The following is a 24471-nucleotide window of genomic DNA, read 5'->3' as shown; positions in this document are numbered from 1 at the left end:
AGACTGGAAAAAAGGGAAGTAAAATTTAGAACAACCTACTGTGCCAGGTAGTTGAAGCAGACAGGTGTGAACAAATGTCTGGATGAGAAATCAGCACAATGTCACAATTACCTGTGCTTGCCAAACAAATTTAATGGATTAATTATTCTAAGTCTTACACATTTTAAATAGTTATTTTACACAGGAAGGACATGTCTCTTCTTGACTGTAAAAGTTGTACTCTTTATGCAGTAATCAGTAGTAGTAGACTATTTTTTACATTAAAAATAACCCAAAAGAGGAGATCCAAGACCTCATTCTTCTAGGAAATGACATGCAGAATATGTAAAGAAATTATATCTCTATTACAAAAGACTCCAGAAATTCTAAATTGTTTACAAAAATAAAAAACTATATAGACTGCAAGTGAAATATGAACACTTAAGAGCAAAAGACAAAGAGCAACAGACCTGTGTTCGTATTCTCTCCTAATACATACTAAAAAGAAGTGGAGATTTCAGTAATTTTAAAGGAACTCTCATTCTGGTCTACAAAGCCCACTGGCAAAATCAGACACTACAGTGATACAGAAGAATTCTTTAGAATTTTCCACAATTAAGAAAACAGTGACAAACAGAAACCAAAAACAACCTGTTACAATAAACCTACTAAAAATCCACATGGACACCAGATTCCGGTATAAATGCCACTTTGGAAAATTGAATAGATTGCTTCTAAGAGAGTTTCAAAACGGTGATCCTAAACAGACAGCAAAACTGGGTACAAAATTGCACTGTTCACAAGTGGAGAACCATACATTCACTAAGAGAAAAAAACGACATCATTATGAAAGCAGTGGACAAAGGGAGTTCCTTAGTTATCTTAAATATATCTGACTATTCACAGGAGACACAAAGGCAGTTATCCAATATAATGCATTACTGCAAACTAATTGATGCCCACACAGACCTCCACGAGGAACTAAAACAAATAGTAAGTGGCTTTATTCTTGACATCAGGGTCCATGTAAACAGTTTCTGAGAACCCTGAAATTAAATACTTCTACATGCTCCCTAAGATTCACAAAGAAGGCCTATAATCTCAGCAATTGGTTCACTAACAGGAAATGTTTCAGGATGGAGAACATCCTTAAACTCCTTGTCCGCTACACATCCAGGTATATCCAAGACACCATTTATTTCCTGAAAAAGCTTGCTGCTATTGGGACTTTACCTGAGGGAACTTTACTGGTCACAGTGAGTGTTGAAGCACTATACACAGACACCCCCCATGATGATGGCATATTGGCATGTCAAATGTACCTACAACAACATGATTTGCCCATGGAGTCTGTTGTACAAATGATAAAATTCACTTTGGCACGCAATTTATTCTCATTTGGCCAGGATATCTACTTGCAACAAATGGTAACTGCAATGGTGTGCTGGTTTGCACCTCACTATCTCACATGGCAAAATTGAAGAAGGATTTTATAACAACATGCATCATATAAAACAAACATTAAATGATACATTTATAATCTGGACAGCGAGTGTGAAGGACCTCCTCAATTTCCATATGAAATAAAACTCATTCCACCCCAACATAAAACTGAAAGTAAATTACTTGAAAACAGAAATCAGCTTCCTTGACAACATCATTCACCTGAAAGAAAACCCCCTTATGACCTCTATGTTTTGCTAACCAACAGACAGATGCACACACCTGAGAAGTGATAGCCTATAAATATAAGGAGGTCCTTCATTTTCAGCCAAGCAATTCATTATAATTGTATTTGCTCAGATATGGCAGACTGGGATAAACAATTGCAAGAGCTTGTGAGAGATTTCATTAGACAAGGACATACTCCCAAAACAATAGACATTCAAATCAAAAGAGCTACTGCCATACCCTTCTGGCATTTAAAAACAAAGACAACAAGAAGCACTTCCCCCTTATTGTCACCTATAACTTACATTTGAAAGTATTTCGCAAAATTATAAATTAACCTCAACCCATACTAAATAATAATGGCAAGCTGAGAGATGTATTCCCAGAACCTCCCCTCACTTCCTGGCATACAAACGACCACCCAACCTGCAGCAGCTAATTGTTCAAAGCTCCCTGAATGAACCAGCAGAAAATGGCACATCTCCCTTCTTACAAAAATATATATGCTCACATTTACACTACAAATCAGGTAGTTAGTTACACCACACTGCAAACAAGAACATTGGATAAAGAGATAATTTTCTTGCAGATCATCATCTAATGTGGCGTACATGTTTCTGTCCATGAAATACCCCAACACTGAACTATATGTGGGAGAAAGTGGACAAACACTCAGGGCTGTCTTAACAACATCATAGGTCCCCAGGCAAATTTGTGTGCTGGGGACACTGTTTTGATAGCAAAACAGAAACGTATATAGGCATCAGAAACATCGTAGGCCCCTCTGCTCCTGGGGCCCAGTGCCAAATGTGCCCATACGATAAGATGGCCCTACATACTGAACCAAAGAATTAATTTACACAGGTTTCATATTAGGCATGGCAAATGAAATGCTTCTGTAGCAGCTCACTTCAGCAGCAATGGACACTGCAAGAATGATCTTAACACTAGAATTACCAAAGCCTACAAAAAAACTCATAAATCCGGCCCACCTTAAATCCCTTCGCACCTTTCCATCAGTGTCTTTTGTCCTGTAAATGTGCCGATAAAGACAAACAGCCTGTTATTCCATCCCCCCACCGCCGCAGAATGTACACAAAGTTCTCCCAGCTCATGCCTTGAATATCTGGGAGTGAAGTGCTGGAGTTTTGTGTAGGCATAAACTATATAATGTGTGAAGCCTGAAGTCCAAAGATCAAATACACACTTTCACAAAAGGTTCAAGGATGATCCAACAGCTTCTGTGGCGCAGCTGTAAGAATTGCTGACTTGTAATCAAGAGTTCCTGGTTCAATCCTGACTGCCTCCTATATTTACCGTTTTCAGTAGTGAGCTGCTCTTATTGTTAATATTATACAGTAAACACATAAATTTGGTTTGTGTCTGTAACAGCCGGTGTACATTTATAGTACTTGTAAAAGTTAGCGTTTTTTTTTTCACTTTTATTCTCTCAGTCACGATCACGATACATACTACCACCCCTCGCCACCTAAGGATCTTAATCTGTTAGTTTTTATTTGAAACTGGGAATAACTGTAGATGCGAGTAGTGTTTTGAGGCAATGGATCTGGAAATTCTCTGATTGGGAAGGATAAAAGCCAACACACAAACGCTGGTGAATCTGCCTGCTTTGTATCTCACCGTCACTTTATTTTTTTTTATTCAGTTTTATTGAGTGTTCCTGCTCTTGCTGAATTAGTATGCACCTTATGGTCCATGATGTCAAAGCCGCACTGACAAAAAAAAACCAGAGACATAGGTATAATATGATATTTGGTATTATTCATTTTATGACCTGTATAGTACATTTCGAAAAACATTGTGGCACGGATGCAACATTATTCATATTATTCATATTCATTCGCATAACATCTTGCACTTGTAATCAGTGACCACATTTTTTTTTCCATCTTGCCCAGTCTCCACATTTTGGTGTATGGTGGTGTTTCTTTTGTACTCCAGGACATGCAGAGGAAAGAATAATACAGAGAGGCCAGTTTAGTGCGATATGCAATCATCAAATTCAAATGTTAACAGTTCACACACATGCAAGGACCGTCCTTCCTACATTTACGACATGTGTACCTGTTGCAATGTACACACTTCTCTCTATGCTTTGGTTCCTATTACATTTTAAGGGCACCTGACACTGACTCATTTTACTTTCCTGGGGAAAGCGGCTGTCTTGGAACAGAAGCTTGTCGATGTTGCCTCCACCATTTCATTTTCCATTGGCTTTTCTAGTAAGATGCAATAATGAAGTTCCTCTTCAAGGTGAGCCATGAACACTCTTCTTTTCTCAGTGGACTCCATACATGCCTTGCACAGTACATGTGCGTTGATCACCGCCAGGTCAAGCTTGTTATAGTACACAGCAACTGGCCACCTGCGGGGCCAGTGCGTTCCTGCTCACACTGAAAAAGCTCACGCCTTCTGGTGCACAGGCCCACACCTAGGAAATTCTGGGCCCTAGGCAGCTGACAGAGTTCGGGCCCCTTTTGTGTTTCAAATATGTGCATATATTTTAAAATGCCACTTAAAGGACGGGCCCCTACCTAACTCAGGCCCCTGACAAGTGTCATGGTTGTCCCCCCACTAGGTGCGGGCCTGTGGTGCATGACGTCAGCATATCACTGGGCAAAAAAGAAAGAGACAAATATATGAGACATTGGGTATAAATTTATGGTACTTGTAAAAGTTAGCTTTGTTCAGTTTTATTCTCTCAATTACGATCATGCTCCCCCCCACTTCTGATCTGACTCTAAGTAACAGTGCCAGCATAAATTCACACCCAATCTGATGCTGCTCGTTTTCAAATAATGCGGTGATGTTTTCTGATTGGTACTATTCAGGTCATAAAATGATTTCTTCAAAATGTCACATATATTATCTCTTTCTTTCAGGTATGTCATAGAAACCATAGCACAGAGAGAAGTGCGTACATTGCAACATGTACACATGTCGTAAATGTAGGAAGGACGGTCCTTGCGTGTGTGTGAACTGTTAACATTTGAATTTGATGATTGCATATAGAGCTGAACTGACCTCTCTGTACTATTCTTTCCTCTGCGTGTCCTGGAGTACAAATGAAACAGCACCATACAGCAACATGTGGGGACTGGCAAGATCGAAAAAAAACAAAACCGCGGTCACTGATTACAACCGTAAGATGTTATGCGAATGAATATGAATAATATGAATAATGTTGCATCCATGCCACAATGTTTTCTGAAATGCACTATTCAGGTCAAAAAATGAATAATTCCCAATTTCATATATACCCATGTCTCTGTGTTTGTTTTTTTTTTTTGTCAGTGCGGCTTTGACATCATTGACCATAAGGTGCATACTAATTCAGCGTGAGCAGGAACACTCAATAAAACTGAATTAAAAAAAATCAGGTGACAGTGAGATACAAAGCGGGCAGATTCACCAGCGTTTGTGTGTCGGCTTTTATCCCTCCAGATCAGAGAATTCCCAGTTCCATTGCCTCAAAACACCACTCACATCTACAGTTATTCCCAGTTTCAGATACAAACTAACAGCGTCAGAAGCCTGGTTGGGGTGGGGGGGTCTGGAATATGTATCATGATCGTGACTGAGAGAATAAAAGTGTGGAAAAAAACGCTAACTTTTACAAGTACTATAAATGTACACTGTCTGTTACAGATGCAAACCAAATGTATGTGTTTACTGTAAATTATTATCAATAAGAGCAGCTCACTACTGAAAACGGTAAATACAGGAGGCAGTCAGGATTGAACTGGGGGACTCTTGATTACAAGTCAGCAATTCTTACCGCTACATCACGGAAGCTGTTGGATCAACCAAGATCCTTTTGTGCAAGTGTTTATTTGATCTATGGACTTCAGGCTTCACACATTATATAGTTTATGCCTACACTTTGTCATTTATTATTAAAATATTAAAAATGTTTCTGTTTTAACGATGTGTTTACACAGATTATTGTAGAAACGGAACACACATGAAATGCATGTGTTACAAATAATGATCTATTATTTCCACTCTAAAACTCCAGCACTTCATTCCCAGATAATCAAGGCATGAGCTGGGAGAACTTTGTGCATGTTGTGAAGCGGTGGGGCGATGGAATAGCAGGCTGCTTGTCTTTATCGGATTTACAAGTTTTTTCATGGACTTTGGTAATTCTAGTGTTAAAGTCACAGTGCTTATGGGCAACTTCTAGACACAACAGGAGAGGAAGGAATTTGAAGTTAAACTGGCACTAAAAATCAAGAGATTACAACATGGTAAGAAAGTTTGCTGGTAAAGCACTGTAGTGTTGGGTCTCATCTGAAATAATGATGAGGCAGCGTACATGAAGGAAGCAGAGAACCTGACTTCATGGTGTCAGGCAAATAGCCCACAGCTAAATGTCAGTAAAACCAAGGAGCTGGTTGTGGACTTCAGTAGGAAGCAGCAGCAGTCCTGCACCCCACTAACCATCATTGGAATCCCAGTGGAGAGGGTAAACACCTTCAAATACCTTGGAGTTAATATCTCAGAGGACTTGAGCTGGATTTTACTTGCACAAGCACTGGTCACAAAGGCAAGACTGCAGTTGTATCATTTGTGGCAGTTGAGGAAATTTAGGGTATCCCCGGTGTTAATTAATACCTTCTATACTGGGGCTAACTGAAAGACTAACTAACTGAAAGACTTAAGAGGAGCTTCTACCCTCAGGCCATAAGACTTCTTAATCAGGACATCTCACTGCTGCTCTACCCTTATTTATCTAAGAAAGTTTTTTTTCACTTATTGACATAATACCCCTATCATATTCTCCATTTATGTATCTGTATCTACATTATCTATTACTTATATTATTTCTCTAATGCACAGTCTGTTGAGCTAATTAGGCTTACACTTCACTGGACATTGTACATGTATAGTAGTGCATGTCATGAATAAAATGAATCTTGAATCCTGAAGAGACATTATTTTTATGACCAGATACGAGGACTATTTACATCACTCTGACTGACCTAGTAGTTCTGATTACACATCCACATTATAAGGAAAACTCATCAAAATCTTCAAAAGACTTTGTTGGACAGTTATCTTATCAGAGGTTTTTGATCATACATTGTTGTCCTATCCTGCTAATTGAATCTTAGATTGGAGAGGTCTGTTAATATTTGACCATAAAGATGTGTCACATAGGGGTTATAGAATTGTGTTGCTTTCTTAGGGTGTATATAAACACAGGTTACCCCAGTTTTTGCACAATCTGCCTCAAAATCTTGCATATTGTAACCTACTCAGTTTGCCATTTTGTTTCTCCTCTCATTATGCAGTAATTTGGTACATAGTAAATATTAAGGTAAATTCCTGATTAAAATATACAGCAAGGTCAGTTAAACAGAGATTTACAAAGTATTGCATCCACCATAATATCAAGGAAGCTCTATGATCAATTATGATTATTTATTTTTTATTTATTTATTTTTTTTGTTTTTTATTGTTTTATGTTTTCTTTTACAACTAGATTTTCATCCATCTACCCATCCATCCATTATCAAACCTGTCTAATCCAGGATGTGGTTGTGGGGGGACAGTGCCAATCCCTGCAGGAATGGAAACAAGGCAGAAACCAATTTTACGCTGAGAATTATCAACACCAAGTAAACTCCATTTATATGGGCCTAATATAGTAGCTTGTACAACTAGGTGAACTAATATAAACTGGTGAATTTAAAGTATATAAAAAATCTAGTGTTAGGAAAATGTATTTTTATGGTATTCAGTAAAACATAAAAAACACAAATTTAAAAGTTAGCTTTTATATAATAAGCATTCAGTTATGAGAAGAAAGCAGAGTGGTGACTGGAGGGTTTTAATTTATGTTCTTGATATTATTACATTTAATGATGGCCTGACTGAATGATAGTGTAAATAAAATACATCAAGTAAGTCAAGCATGGACAATTTTCCTTTGAAAAGACTGTTAGCGTCTTTTTTCATCTAATTAATATGAATAAAGATGAATGAACAAAATTACAAATAAAAGACAAATTATCACTTTCTAATGCAAACTTTAGTCTAGAATCATTTATCATTTTCTAACATCTGCAAGTCTGTCAGACATCCATCACTGGCTGAGACGAGATCAAACCATTCACAAATCTCCATTCTTACATTGACTCTCTGTTTGTTTGATTAGGGAAACTTGCAAACAGTTTGCAGCGTCAAGGTTTATTTATTTAGGTGTGTTAAAAGCAAAATGTGCTGCCACTGAGCCATGTGTATAAAAAGAATTTTCTAGATAATGGAGTATATGTATATATATTTATATATCAGTATAGACCTCTGGGTGTTCCAGTTATGAGAACCAGTGGCTATCATTTTCATATATGCATCAGTCAATAGGTTGTTGCCAGGCCATAGCATGACTTTGTATTTAAGAATAAAGAATATGTTAAACTGAAGAAACAGAACTCATAAGTCTGTTGAAAATTGTATATCATCAGCTCTGTAGTGTTCATTCATTTTACTTGTGTGAAAATAGCAGCAGACATACGTTTATTGTGTCCTCAACCTACTTTTCTCGTGATCCGTTTTCCACCTTCATTGTGCCTTCCACTGGGTCCAGTCCTTGTTCTGACAGCTGTTTCAAGGCCCTTAGAGCTGCCTGTAGAACAAAACAGATGGCTCTGTAAATGTAACGCATCACCTGCTATTCAAATAAATTCAGCAATCTGGGAAACTCCATGCCAACAGGATATACTAAGCTTTGAGTGTTTGTTTTGGCTGTGTTCCCTTAAAAATGCGTATGCATGACTATTAAGTAAACATTTCCATTCTGTGACGTCTCGTCTTTTCTCAAGCCAGTCACTAGGAAGCCCTCGTCTCGCAGCACAGATAATTCTTCCTGCCTTCTCCATAGGGGCTTACACTTTAGTAACACCAGTGTTGTAAGCGATAACAAATACATACGCATTTTAGGAGCAACAAGAGATTTTAAACTGTTTTTAGGATATGTAAAACCCTTCTCTAGGTACTTAGCACATGTATTTTGAAGCTGTTACCTGATAACATCTGAAAACAAAAGAAAGGAATTAGCAGGACAGCTTTCTTTTTCAATATGGGTACATAGGTGGCTCTTTACCATTATTTCTAAAAACACATAAAATGAAAGACTGGCATACTATAATATAATTTGGAATTGGCATGGCAGAAATAGTTTGTTTCACCCAAAAGCTTTAAAGTGGGCAAAAAAAATGCAATTCTGTAGTTTTGAATAAAAATGTACTTGAGAGCAGTTTGAAAATGCTTCTCAAATTAAATAATCTAGGCATGAGGCACCTGGTCTTTTAACAGACCTGTCTTCACTGATGACCCCTAAAATATATTTTCTCCCTTTCTTTGCTTCTAACATCTTAGAAATTGAATCCAGATGTCTGAAGTTGACATAGTAGTTCTCAGGATGGAGGAAGATGACATAAATTTTGCAGCTGACAGAGATCCTGCTGAGCTCACTCAGGGCGGCTCAGAGAGGACTTGTACAGGGCCAGGAGAACTGCTGGGTACGAAGACAGATGTGTGCATTCCTGATCCAAATTAATCAGGAATTAGTTGCTCCTCAATTACCATGTGGATGGTGTGAAGCTCACAGCTGTTGACTGAGAGCTGTTCCCTAAGTTAAAGGTTCTTCTAAGATTTGCATCCACAGAGTCCCATAATTCCAGAACAAATCTGATTTTGAGAAACAAAAATGAGACAGTCTCATAAAAATGCAAAAGTAACCTCATGCGTTAGATGATGACACATAAAATGAGATGATCATTTTCAACATCTAAATTTAGGATGATGGTGGTTTAAAGGGGCTACTATGTACATCTGTGCAGAACAAATCAATCAGTGCTTTGTTTCCCAAAAGAGTTTCCAGTTTATCATTTCAAACCTCAATGTAGTATGCTTGAATTAATGTTTAAAAAAAAGCTTAAGGGAATGAAAATATTATTCTTATGAGATGTTTGTGAGGGACTGTGTCACTGTGCATCTACAAAAGGGAAGAACAGATAAATGTTTATTTCCACACAGATGCTATCAGGTTAGGCAGCAGGACTATGCTATCTTCTGCATGATATGGAGCTTAAAAAACAGATCGACGGATGACTGGATGAAAGAATGAATAATGAGAAAGATATTGAAGACACAATACTTCAGTACTTTGGCCTTCCGTTGGGTAGCATGCCCAGTGAGAGCTAAACAGTAAAACTAACATTCCTTTTAATTTCCCAGCATGAAAATAAGCTTAACCTTTTTCCCTTTATTTTTGTGATGCACTATATTTCATAAAATCATTGCTTTCCTCTAAAAGAAAATTTCTCTCAACTTTCAGATGCCAATATATTATACTGCATTACCAGGATAGGATAGAAAATATAAAAACAAGGCAAAAATACTGTATGTGGCAGCTTAGCTAGTCATAGCAAGTCATGCAAACACTTTCTTTTATAATGACTTCTGCTGTCCATACTCAGCGTTAAACTCTGGCAAGAACTGTAAGCCCTACTTAAAAGGAAGTCATTTAGCAGTAGAGTGGCATAGTGGCACATTGATCAGCATGCCTCATGGATCCAGTGTCTCGCCGCTGTCAGTATACAATTTACACTTGACTTCTTTTTGTCCGCATGGCTTTTTTTTTTTGGTCTATGGAAGCTCTGGTTTTATTTCCACATTACAAAGACAATCATTTTGAGATTAACTGACCCTAAATTGGCTTTGTGAGAGTGTAAGTGTAGGATTGGCAATGAATCCAATGATGAACTGGTGTCCTATCTAGGGTTGCTTCCTGTCTTGTGCCTGATATTGCTGGCATGGGCTCCACCCCCCTGTTATCCAGAATTGCATTAAGGAGGGTTAAGGATGTTATATTAAATGTAAAATGATGTAGTGGTGCAATAGATTCCACTTATAATGCAACTATTTGTTTATTTAATAGTGATTCCAGTGTTTACAAGTATTTAAAATGTCATATTTTCTGAAGAATTTTAAGAAAGAAAATGCTAAGAGGTGCATCATGTTAATTCTTGAGGTATTCACTCAGCAATACTATGATGATGAACTGATACAAAGTTATTTCCACCAAGGTTGTGCATCTGCACAGTCTGCTCATTCCAATTTTAGCACTTTCGAGAATGTATTATTAATCACAGAACAATGTCTGGAGGACTCCAATAAACTGTCACCTTGGGACTTCTGTATGTGGTGTTTGCTTAAAAAATGTTTCATGCAGCACTAATTTATTTAAAGATAATTAAAATTGGTAGAAACATCTCCAGTGTCCATCTGTCTTATATGGAAACTGTGAAAGTAGTGTAGGCCTCCCTCTGCTCTGCTCTGCTCTACAGAGGGTGGACAAATGAATAGAAGCACCTAACAATATAACAACATCATAGAACTAAAAAGGAGCAGGGCTGCCATTGGCCCACGGAACAGATTCAGTCCTTATTCGAATGCTGTCATAGAAGTTCTGAACCGGGGAGTCATTGGAACTAATGACTCCCATGAGATGGATTAGTTTTAACATTTGGGCTGAAAACTTCCATTGGCTATCTTGAAACATAAACACATCTGGATGTAAGAAACAAGATGAAAGATGACTTGATATATCAAACCATGTACATTTTTTACATTGCTTGGTGGTTTTGTTTTTGTGCTTCTTGCATAAGATTAGGCACCCTTGTTTGTTAGCCTTTAGATATAAACAGTTTTCAATTGTCAGCTCTGACATAAATTTCAGGTTTATGAAGATCACAACTTACAGATTTTATCAAAACTGGACCACAGAAATGCTGATTCAATTCTTTGGAAATCTGCAGTGGGTTGGCACCCTGCCCAGGGTTGTTTCCTGCCTTGCGCCCTGTGCTGGCTGGGATTGGCTCCAACAGACCCCCGTGACCCTGCAGTTAGGATATAACGGGTTGGATAATGGATGGATGGATGGAATTCTTTGGAAATTTTGAGGATAAACTGTTATAGCATTTAGTAATTGTCCATTAAAGTAACTGTCTATCAGTGTTGGTAAGGTTTTGCTTGTGACCACTCTTTCTGTTAAGCAATGCAATTTATCTGTGTTATTTTTGAAACTCTTCTCACGACGCCTGAAGTAATTCTACAGTTTTTGTGACATATGTACCGATAATTAGGAGACTATTTTCCCCATGTCAATGTGAAAACTCCCATACCTTTCACCTTTGCAGCTGTATTTGTAATTGTGATTTATTTACTTCAAAGTTAAATCCCTTTTCCCTACGGCATTTTTGCTATTTTGTCAACCCATTGTAAGTCACCCCTCACTCCTTAATTCCCATACTACCTCTTTTGAATTACATACGCATACATATTTAGTTGCAAAAAAATGAACACTTTGGAATTACCTGGATCTAGGTATTAATTATTCATAGCCATGTGGTACGATCTTTAACTAAGTCACAATAATAAGACAAACACAGTTTGCTGAACACACAAACAACCGTACTACTTGTGAATACTGAGTTCATTATTTCCATCATGCTTCTGGGCTAAACTGCATAAGTAACGCCTGTCTATCCTGCACTCTTTGCACTGATCCATGTGTCACTCAGTACTGAATCAAGCTGAGGAGTTTTTCTTAAATGATCAATTGTAATAATTATTATTATTAATTAAATTATTATTTCTCAGAAATTATTATTTTGTGCCATTTATCCTGTACAGGCCATAACATATCTCACGCCATCTTTTTTAAGAGTGAGCAATCAACAAATAAAAATAAAGGAAGGACTCTCTCAATCTAAAAGTTTAAAAGCAAAGTATTTAATATAGAGTTTTAGGTATTAATGCTTCTCTTTCCTGTGTAAGAATTCTGTTTTTTCCCAATAGTAACCCAAAATCACCTGTAACAGGCTCTTTCTATAAGCACACTGTAGATACCATATTATCCAAGTCACACCAGGAAAATACAACAACATTAAAGAAGCAGACCACCTCACATGATAGAAAACAAACAAAAAAAAACAAAACTTCAGTATTTTATCTTAATACAAGCAGTGGAGTTTACTGACAGTGCTAATGGTTCCTGCACTATAATTTACAACAGAAGAATTTTAACATGTTCTTTCTTAGCTGGCGGCGGTAGACGTCTCTCCTCTATCTTTCTCTTGAAGTAATATTTTGGCAGAAGCTAGCTTGTGAGCTGACATAAGTGTGCGTTTCATGATCACAGCGCACCTGACTGGTCACATTCTGTCTATTTTTGAATAGAAATGATGTGACTGATGATTAAATGAAGTGCATCGAAGTATAGCTACCTTGGAACTCCATGTAACAACTCAAGAGTAATTGCTCATGTGTAAAATATCAGACACAAAGTTTTTTTAAGAGTAAGTTAGCTTATAGCACCATTTGATTTAGATATTTTATATGCAAGGCATATACTTAAAATGTACAGCCTTTCATTGTTACATGGTACTTAGTGCACTAAGAGTGAAAGGAATTTTTACCATCACAAGTAAATGAACACAAGTAAGTTGGTAGCTTTGGAGTCTACTTTACAGTTGACGCAGAATTCAGCACCCAAAGTTTGGTTTGGTTTTCTTTACCCTTCTTGTTGTTTTTTTTATAGGTGTCCCTGATGTACTGTGTTTCGTTATATTTCATAAATCCGTTAATAAAAATACTATATAATACTCTTATTGGCAAATCTAGTTTTATTCTAGATTATTTTTGCCCTCTCTTTCTCACTTGGGCTGTATAATGAGCCCACATAATCAGATGTCGGTGTCCTTTGTTGATTCAGTTATAACAGACCCAAAGGAAGAAGAAAAATTAAATGCTGTCTATTTAGTAAACAGTCTTAGCTTTTGCAGCTATACCACACTCTTGGGACTTTGGTTTTGTACATCAAGGTAAATATCAGCAGTGATATTTTAACAATTTTCTTGTAAATTAGTCAGGCAGATTTCATTACTGGTTCCTTTGATGCTGCATTCACATGCTATGGTAATTTTCAGAGTTATTACTTGTCATCACACCTTCCCACTTTGTTCCGTTCACAGGAATTTGTCGCTGGCTTTTTGGGAAAAATGTTTAAGGTTCTTGTTGAGTTGTTACTTGTTCAGCACAAAAAAAAATCAATTGAGTATAAGTTCTTATTTTTATTTGAAAATTATAAGAAACCTAAATATATTAATGGATTACTTCAAATACAACACAACCACAAAAATGCCTTTTCCGTCTGTTTTCATGTAGCTGAATGAGGTGTGAGCTCAGTGTTATGAGATTAGTGTAATTCACACAGCACTGCTTTCCCTGAACTTCCCCATAGACAGCTACCATTTTGAAGTTCTTTCATGTGAAATTTCACACTGGGAGCATTGCATGTCCTGTTTGTTCCATAGCATATGAACACAGCATATTTTGGGGATAATGAGTCAATTCCTCAGTTTAATATCTAACATTTTTTATATATTGTTAGCCAATCTGATCATAAATTTTGAACTGGCAAAGCTGCCAGCCAGCATGTTGTTATGAGTGGAATGAAATGAGCTTGGAGCTATAATTTTATTAATCTAAACATTGTCTTGTGTTGTAATGTTTTTTCCTGGCTTATATTTACTTATTGTTTTACTGTGTCTTCAGTTCATCTGGAATTATTATTTTCTTAGCCTCTATAATAAAACCCGTGTTCGTCTTCTGGTGAAGTGCGCACGCGCGGGCCGCGCCACACTTCGCACCGTGCCCCGCCCATGCGCTCGGCACCCTGGACGCACACACACTGGAAGCTGGGCACACAGTGAATGTCCTATCTGCTGCCGTGCATGATAAGCAAATAAAGCACACACAATGGAAGCTGGGCACACAGTGAATGTCCTTGCCACGGCTGCGCATGACAAGAAATAAAGGACACCATTGCTGGGGAGAGTGCTGATTGGGTAGTCGCGGCCGCGCACATAAAAATGATTGCTGGGGAGACGCCAAACATAAAATAATCAGCTGCACGCCACCACAGATTAATATACTTGCTGGGGAGACGCCACAGGCACGATTATAAGCAGCATGCCACACAATACATCAGTTGCTGGGGACACTCTGCTGATTGCCCACTGTTGTGACAGAAAATTAAAGTCATATTACGGACATCAAAGCCAGTATTACTGTCAGAGAAAATTACAGGCATTTTACGGAAATACAAACCAGTATTACTGCGAGAGAAAGTTAAAGGCACACAATACAGGGACGCATATTGCACCACATACAAGCCAGTATTACTGTAAGAGAAAATATTACGGACATATCTACTAACAACATGCCACCCAAAAAAAGGACACGTCAAGTTGGACAAAAGACACAGACAATCAAATCCTATATAAGCAACATCTCCTGGAAGAATGGTCAGCTCAACAAGTAAACATCAATAAAAGAAAGGCTGAAAGACAAAGAAAAATATGAGCAAATAGATCGATTTAAGAAAAGAAAATGCCCGTCAGAAAAAAGCTAAAAGAGAAAGACTCAGAAGAGCAAGCCTTAGAAAAAGTTGGCATTTACTTGCCAGAACCAGTATTCAGCCACGGTCAGTTATATGTTGCATTACCAAGAGTTAGAAGTTTTCCAGATGTTGTTGTCAAGGTTGTAGATGGTCCTGAACAAGGCAAACTGTTGCCAAACTCAGACACAATATTTACAAGAAATGTTGTCTAAAATGAAATTGTATAGAAAAATTTCATGAGGTAAAAAAATAGAAAATTTTACCTAAATATCTTCTTCAGATATTGTGTCTTACAGATACAAAGTTTTACACTAAGGCAATATAAATTATACTTACTGTATTGTCATATACGTTTCTATTTTATTTTTATAATTATTTTACTTTAGGCTTCTTGCAAAAATATTTTTGACAAAAAAAAAAAATTAAGACAAGAAACAGAATGAAGTCAAGGTCCCTTGCCATTTAATATAGACTGGTCCTACTAATGTTTATGCACTAGTGTTCTAGCACCCGTTAATGTCTAGTTTTTAATAATTTCTTATATGTTTATGACTTAAAATATGTGTACTGTTTTTTTAAATGTATGCCACTTCCACATGTTCAGTGGGTACAATCTCTAGAGACAGGGCCACCCCGACATCACTGCTACTAGGACTTCTACCTGGCTATATACGTCAGAGTCAGAGAGAGAATCTCAGCAGTGCGACATTGAGTTTATGTTGAAGTCATCATGAATGCTGTTTTTTTCTTTGGGTTGTCTGATTTTTGTCATTTAATTTTGCCTTTGTGTTTCAAATTGGGACTTTTTTGCTTCAGGCTGCGTTTCAAAGCAAATACGTTTTTTACTTTTTGTAAATTTTTAATTACTTTTTCCTATTTTTATCTTCTGTCAATAAATACTTTCACAAACAAAGGCTCTTTGAGGGAATTGCCTCATCAAGCCAAAGGTTTTAATGGTTCCTCCCACTCAATAAGCATTTTTGTATATTTTAAACTTTTAATTCCAGCTCCCATGTTTTGTGCCTGTATAGGTTGCAGCTTATTCCTTTCTGGACACTGTGGAGGTCCTGGCTTGTGTGGTGGCTCTTTTGAGACACTTTATACCCCTTTATTTCACTTTTGAAACCCCAAAATATATCACATGGCAAGGAATACTGAGCTAAATTTTAGAATTCTGTTGATATTTAAACAAACATTTATCATTTATTATTAATAAAAACAATGTCATTTAGTAAAAAAGCTGAAATTTGGCAGGATTTAACATCTAGGCCTGTAGGTATCCACTAAGAAAGGACATTTCGATGTATTTAGGAGAAAAAAACTCTCCTACAACAGAAAAACCAAATACCTAAAAATCACAAAAATGCTTGGAGCTATTTGTTTGAAATTTGGTGACATTATGGAAATACATTTTTTTAATCAATATTTATTAATATTATGCCAACTTTCATACTTTGCATTGCACTTAGAGATGGCTTTATGCAAAGGAAAGACTCAGCAGGATTGATCGTCAGCCACTCTAATCAATAGTGTGGATGGACGACTGAAGAAGAGGCTGTGTCAAGTGCAGGAACAAAAGATGAAATGACGTTTGCTGTGCCCAGTGAGGTGTGGAATGGAAAAAGAAAGTCTGATGAAGCTCAAGGAAGATGCAAAGCTCAATGGTTCTCAAGCACCACAAAATTTGAGCACCAGTGCTGTAAGCGCTGGTGTTGCTTTGCTAGAAACAAAAGGGCAAGGGGAAAGCAGAAAGAGAAGTGGCTTACTTGGATCCAAGACAAGAGGTACAGATGGCGTAAGTTTAAACTTAATGGGTCCCAATCTACTTCATTGTAATACGTATTCATATCTTTGGAATTTAAAAGGGGACCCCTACCCTGTTCTCCTACATCATTTGCATCTGCTTACTTTGATTGGGGACCCTCTTCTACGCGGTGGTGTGCTGGGGAGGCAGCATAAAGAAGAAGGACGCCTCACGCCTGGACAAACTGGTGAGGAAGGTAGGCTCTATTGTAGGCACGGAGTTGGACAGTTTGGCATCCGTGGCAGAGAGACGGGCACTGAGCAGACTCCTGACAATCATGGAGAATCCATTGCATCCACTGAACAGGATCATCTCCAGACAGAGGAGCAGCTTCAGTGACAGACTGAGGAGATCGTTCTTCCCCCACACTATGTGACTCTTCAATTCCACCCAGGGGGTAAATGTTAACATTAGTCTGTACCTGCATTTTTATCACTCCTTAATGTAATATTGTTCTTTATGTATGCTGCTGCTGGAGTATGTGAATTTCCCCTATACCTGTCTGTCTGTCTGTCTGTCTGTCTATCTATCCCTACTGATTATCTGTTTCAATTCAAAAGATTACAGTTTCCTGTAAAACTGTGCTTTGTAATGACTGTCAACAAAAGCCAAGGAGAAATTGGTCGAATGGAGGCATGTTTTACTATGAACAATTATGTACAGTAGGCCGAAAAGTAAGCAGCTCCAGTGACCTTAAAATATTATTACTTATTATTTGACTGATGCCTTTATCCAAGGCAACTTACAACATCTGTGATACAATTGGTTACATTTCTGTTTCTTTCCAGCTGAGACACAGGCAGGTGAAGTGACTTGCTTATGGTCACACAGTGTCAGTAGTGGGATCTGAACCCACAACCTCAGTGTTTGAAGTCCTGGGTTAAAAGCCTTAGCTACTACATGACACTGTCTGAGAATAATATTAGCCTTTTGTGAAAACCCCACAAATATTGTGTATAGAAAATGACTTAGTTACATAGTATTTCTGACAGTTCCGATTAACTGATAGCACTATAACTGAGACCCATTGTCTTCTGAAATCTACTGGATGAAGCAGGGTAACAAAGACAGTCTACAAATATAAGCCTATCAGTTACACTTTAATTTTAATATAACACTTTTACTATAAGGTTTGTTATTTTTAATGTATAGGGGTTTCCATTCCATTCACTTCTTTGGTTGGTACAGTAACATGTTCTTTGACTTTAGCTTTTCTATGGAGATATGAGTGTCTCATTATGTCTGAGTTCGTTCTGCAAAGTTCATAGAAGTGATAAAGCTACTGTAGAGCGGATTATGTGAATACAACTTGTATATATCACACAAACTGCAGTGAACAGAAAGGCACCAATGCGCCTCTCTTATGTTTGCCTGCTGATCCTTAAAAGCAATGTTACTTACCAACTGAATATCAACATTATCTCTGTGAGAAAGAGTAAGCCACCCTATATTTGCTGATCATTTGATATGCAAAACTGTAGTTATATCTGACATCAAAACTGCAATTTAAATAATTATTATAAAATTATAGTCCTTACATGTTTGCATTTTGCTTCACAGAATTGGAGACCTATATGACAACAGTATAAAAAACTTACATTTTTTACATAAAGAACATGCTCTAGTCACCCTAATTCTTGATGAATCAGTAAAACATTTAGAAATGGACACAAATTACATGAATGCTATGTTCATGTTTTGCAAATAAATAAAAAAGAATACAAAAATAGAAACTAGAGATTATGTTTGTGATTGTCTATTGTACTAGAAAGTCTTAAATGTTAATTTTAATGCTTTGTACATTGATCCATTTTTCCACTTTTAGCGTCCTTAATTAAAATTTGTTGAAAATGTGCTGTTTCCTGACAGCTTATCACTACACCATTTAGTTTTACAGCGCAGTATTAATGAAAAGTGCCCACAGAACAGCAGGACTGTCAGTGTTTCTATGATGATAAAATTCTTTTTTTATTCAAAAACCTTTGGCATTTTCACTTTAATAAATTGACATTTTAGCAGAACTTTGATGTTATCAGAAAGAAAAATAGCTGACATTTTCAATGTAGTTTGACTGTTCAAAGCACCTCCTCATGCAGAGAAGGTTGGAAGCACAATAAAAACAAGATTGACGGGATGAGAAGACCAGAAGGGCATCATAAGTGACACGTCCTAAACGGGACAGAAGATAAAAATATAAACTAATCAAACTGAGGAGGATTGGAAAGGAAATGAGAGGACCACTAGATTTGCTCCCACTGAGAGTATAAAGGGCACACAGTAGTTCATCATACTACTGTAAAGCAAACTGAACGCTGTGTGTTCAGAAAGATCAATTTGGGTGTACCCCATAACATAATGGAGTTTTGGCTGAAAGGTGCCAAATTTGGATTTTGTCATGCACAATGGGTTGCATTCAGGAACACAAGAACTATTATGTATCCTTTTTCTCACTCTCCCATGCAAACCCAAACCACAGGCACAGCAAAACCCAACGGGGTTCAAATAAAGGTTTTTATTCGACAAAATCACCCTTTCATAAGATCACCAGAACAAATACACAATTCACAATTCTCCTTCCTCCTCCATGACAGCACTGCCCATTGCCTCCGAACTCTGACTCGTTTAAATGAGGCAGTGGGATCTCTTTTAAAGTCGACTTGGGAACTGCTTTCAGTTTCCTGTCCAAGTCATCTGAAGCACTTCCGGGTGGTACAGAAACCAGGGCAGCTCCACCACCCCCAGCAATGCCATCTTGCAGCTTCCAAAGACCCTAAAGGGGCAGTATTTTAGAACGCTAATTCCCAAGCCACCCTGCGGGTGTCCTAATCAGGTACATCCTTGAGGAACACTACCACCTGTCATGTGAGGGAATGACCTGCTCCTAGTAAGCCCATTTGCAATGTCCTTCTATTAGGGTCTCCTGGCCGGGTATGAATCCTTCCTTTATCCTGGCCAGGATGCCGGTCCTTCCATCCTTACACTTACAACATGTTATCCTATCACAGTAATGAGACATTTCATTTCTGTCACTGTAGTTGCAGGGTTCTTGGTCAATTTCAACATAAAAACTTTGGTTAAAATAGTAATTCAGTTCAGGAGATTTCATCAACTCCTCCATGTGACCAAAGAAATGTCAAGATTTTAAGTTTTACAAAGTACTCTGGGTAGCTCATTCTATATGTCAATATTTTATCTGTTGATTGAGATATTCTACTTTGTATGAAATTTACACTTAACCACTATACATCTGTGCCCTCATATCCCTGTTTTAAACTACAGGTAGTATCCATCTCACTTTTTACCTTCATAGTTTTAAATACATCTATCATGTCTCATCTTTTCCTACATTTGCTTAGGCTAAAAACCTTTCCTCACAACTCATACTCAACTCATAATTGAATTGGGTAAACTGAGTTAATATGGATAGACACATGATAACAATAAAAAGACAGGAAACTTTTGACAAATATGGGAACTGAAAAACTACTGTCTTAATACAAAATATTACGTACATTAACAAAAAGTTCACTGTGACACCCCATGTAATGGGAAAGATAGCTCCAGATTACACACTGGGAGACTTGTAGTTGGGGACTGATCGGGATCAGAAATGAGATATTACACAGGGAGGCACAGACACAAAAAAAAACATTACATTGCAAAACAAAAGTCGGGTTTAGTGTCAAGGCAGGCTTTTTTTCACAGTTCTTACCGCAAGTGACGCACAAAACACAAATAAGCAATGTCCCAAAAACAAAAAGGTGAAACTGTACAATATTTACAGCGAGTATGACAAGTCCCCAAATGAGAAAGCAACAAATACAATAAATTTATATAGACAAATATTAATATAAAAATTCAGTCAGGAAGACACTACACAAAAATACAGTCCTTCCAAAAATATGCTCCACAAAAAAAATTATAAAGAGAAAAATCGTTATATTTACTAAAAGACAAAAAGTGCACCACAAATCCAATTGAATTAAATACCTCTACTCAAAACAATGCTATTACTAGGAGATATTAATATCTACATGTCCAAAAAGAAAACACATATAAACATAAGATACATGTTGCTATCACTGATGTATTGTTATAATTGAGCTACACCAAACACTCACTCACCACCACGACTCAGTCAACAGATGACCCCTGTTAGCATGAAATGCCTTTTATACTCAGGGTAGTTTTGCTTATCAATCATCAAAATCATCACGGGTGACACAGGCACGTTCTTATGTCACGTCGCATCCACCTTTATAAGGCCTCTATTAAAACACCAGCAGCCTCGTGGCCGCACACGTACTACTCACACACACATACAGAAATGAAGCTCAAGCGTGTTCGACTCCGTATCTAAGGCAAGTTAATATCACACCTTCTAATCCTACTATTAGGTTAACCTCAGGGAACCCTTTTACTTTCCAAGCTAAACTAAATGTTTCACTCCTCTTTGCTTTTACTTCAGTGATGGGGGGCAACAAGTCGCTGGCAAGAAACCAGGCTGCACCTGGAGTCACATAGGCCACCATGGCAATATGCAGCCGGGACTGCCAGAGTTCTGCTATGTTGCACCACTGAAGCAGTGCTAAAACACTAGTGAAAACATTGCCTTCTTGTCTGCTACACAAAAGAGGTAACCGACATTCCTTCTTTTCTGTTCACCTGCCCTTGAAAAGCAGATACTTAAAAATATATACATTTTTTTTCTCTCTTTGGAAATGACTGTGTAGGCACATTACCACATTCACCAATTTGCTCCTTTCCAGCCTTACTATAATTATATGTTTACACTTAAACTGAAGTACCAGATAAAAATGACCCATACTCATTCCAAGAACTTAGTACCAGTTTACTGTTCCAGCAAAACACCTTATCTTTTTTTCCATTTCCTTCCTTTCTACTACAACTAGCTTTTCAATGAACTATTTGTGCTGCATCTCCCAACCTAGTAAGAACAGTCTCCTCGTCTCCATATCTGTGTTCATGTCCTCTCATTAACTGTGTTCAAATGTTACATTAATCATCTGAACAGTAAAAATGCAACTGCACTCTCTGATTCTAAGAATTAGTTTTCTGAATTGCACATTACTCATAAACTTAATGAAACCTGACACAAATGCCACATCACGGAACTTTCAACAGATCTTTCTTATCATTCGTTTCCTCTGCTTTCTATTATTACTGCTTTTTTTTGGTCTTGGCGCCACCCTGTTTTTTTTGTCTTTGCTTTTTTCATGTTATTTTCTTAACATCTATATTCCATCAGTTAATATTTTAGGTTATTATTATTATTCCCTCATTTAAGCATTACTCTTGCTGGAGTTATGTGCTTACTCTAAGGAATAATTCTTATGGCTCATTCAGAATTCTTCATGTTGGTTTTGGCCACTTCTGACCAATAATCCTTTTTACTTTGAAATACAGCAACATGTGACAGCAGGCTACTGGAGGCATGGATTACCCGAGTTTATACAGAAAGTCATCAATATATCTAAAATTGACAGGTTTAGAATGGCACCTGGAGGAACACACTTTATACAGATAGTGTTGGCATTTAAACCCACACTAAGGAGCTGTGAGGCAGCCATGTTACCCAATAATTAAAGAGGCTAAACTCTGATGTGGCCAGCACATGGCTCTCTCACTATGTATAACACAAGTACCCTAGATAATGTGAATTTACCAAAATATATAAAAGATGTTATACCAGTGAAGTTTATTTTGCACTTTTTAGTCAGCTTTAAAGCCAAGTCTGCTTACTTTATTTGAATTAATATTTTATTGCGCAACTAAAAAGATGAAATATTCATATTTACGTTTGACCTAAACTACAAAAATGTCTTAATCATTCAATTTCAGCTATACATTTATTAATTTGTATGAATTCCTTTACTTTTGGCTTGTTTCACTTAAGATGTTAGACAAGCAGTAATAGAAACCTACACCTCCCATCATGCAGCTGAGATACTCTTGGAGATAGATCTCCAATTCATAAAATGAAGATTTGAAACCCACACCAAACACCTGGCACAAACAAACAGATACAGTATTTTAGTAAAGAAACAAGACGTAATCGATATTTCTTACAAGTTTAGCTACTTTGTTTAAAAATTCTGAACTTTAAACACTCACATTTGGTGAGCTTCTAATTAGTCGTTTGGCTGTTATCAGTATAAGCCTTAGAAATTTTGAATTTTAAAAGTGTAAAGCTGAATAGTTGGAATTAACCTAGAATCTTAGCTCTTAAGAACTGGTTCATTTATTTTCCAGTTATAATGTCTACAAAATCTTTACAATGGATGCAACATCTTTCTAAAAATGCTCAAATAGGGATATCAAAAAATGCTTTTATATAAAAAAAATCCCTTTTTTTGTGAAAACAATACTTCCTGCATATATGTAATATGGAAAAACTGATCAAAATGAATGCCTATTTTTGCTTCTCTCTCTTACACACACTCTCTCTGTTTCTCAGTCTCCATCCTACTGTTTCCAGCACAAAAAAGTGAGAAAGAAGAAAAGGATCAAAGAACTGACTGCATCTCTGATGGACAGAACAAATGTCTCTTACTTGAAAACTTGCTTGGGTTTCATTTTAAAAATGTATTTGTGGGTTTTATTAAAGCAGGAACAAAAGCAAAATGATTCTCAATAAAAAAACCGTAAGGTGGAACATACATCAAGTTAAAGTACTACGTAAAATGCTGACAATCTCTTTCAAACAACCATGCATGTTAAACTTAAAGACAGGATTTGTTTTTGATATGGAGGGTTAATCAAGAGGGTAAATTTAGATATGCTGATAGTCACCCACAATGCAATTATTATAAATCATTTCTGTGACACATTGGGTGACCCTATGCAAGTCACTTGACCCGCTAGTGCACCAATTGCAAAAAATAAATGCAAAGAATTGTAATGAATCCTGATCTATTTTATTGCTTTGAACATGATGAAAGTCTATTTAAGTGAAGTCTGCTAACATTATGAGTGAACACACCACCTTTGGTATTGATTATGGACAGTTAGGTATGCTACATCCAAATCCCCAAACCTCTTAAGCACTATCAATGCCTACCTTACCCACTCACTTACTAACCTAATGTATTTTAATGTGTGCATCTTCTGCCTAAAGAAATAGATAGATAGATAGATAGATAGATAGATAGATAGATAGATAGATACTTTATTAATCCCAAGGGGAAATTCACAAATGACATGCACATCAACTTAATAATTGTAATTTCTTAGAGGTGCTAATATACTGCTGAGGATTTTCAAAAAATTAACTGTAAGCAAACTTTGCCACTAACCTAAAAGAAGAAACTTACATAGTGGCCTTGTTGAGTCTTATCATGGGTTGCATCAGCCATCTAACTGTATGAAGTCAGACATGAATACCAACCTGTAATAAACTAGCTCCTAAAGAGACAACCACAGTAGTACAGTGCTGACAAAACAAGGAAATAGAAACACATATGAAACCACACACATGTGCTCGCAATGATCAAAACACAAG

At 37.1% G+C, this 24471-nt stretch overlaps 1 protein-coding gene across 5 annotated transcripts in view; it reads right to left on the bottom strand.

The window, feature by feature from the left end:
• Positions 1-24471, bottom strand: part of stau2 (staufen double-stranded RNA binding protein 2) — a 356944-nt gene that overhangs the window by 30028 nt on the left and 302445 nt on the right. For 4 of the 5 annotated variants that reach the window (XM_039754429.1, XM_039754431.1, XM_039754432.1 and 1 more), the window contains one exon: positions 8214-8302. The exons of the other annotated variant lie outside the window; for it this stretch is intronic. In XM_039754429.1, the coding sequence (XP_039610363.1) occupies positions 8214-8302 (89 nt within the window). The remainder of the gene's footprint in view (positions 1-8213; positions 8303-24471) is intronic. 5 annotated transcript variants of the gene reach the window in all.

This window comes from Polypterus senegalus, chromosome 5 (assembly GCF_016835505.1).
Source record: "Polypterus senegalus isolate Bchr_013 chromosome 5, ASM1683550v1, whole genome shotgun sequence".
In the NCBI taxonomy this organism is placed as follows: Eukaryota; Metazoa; Chordata; class Cladistia; order Polypteriformes; family Polypteridae; genus Polypterus; species Polypterus senegalus.
The sequence above is the reverse complement of the archived record's forward strand: the minus strand, read 5'-3'. Positions and strand labels throughout refer to the sequence as shown.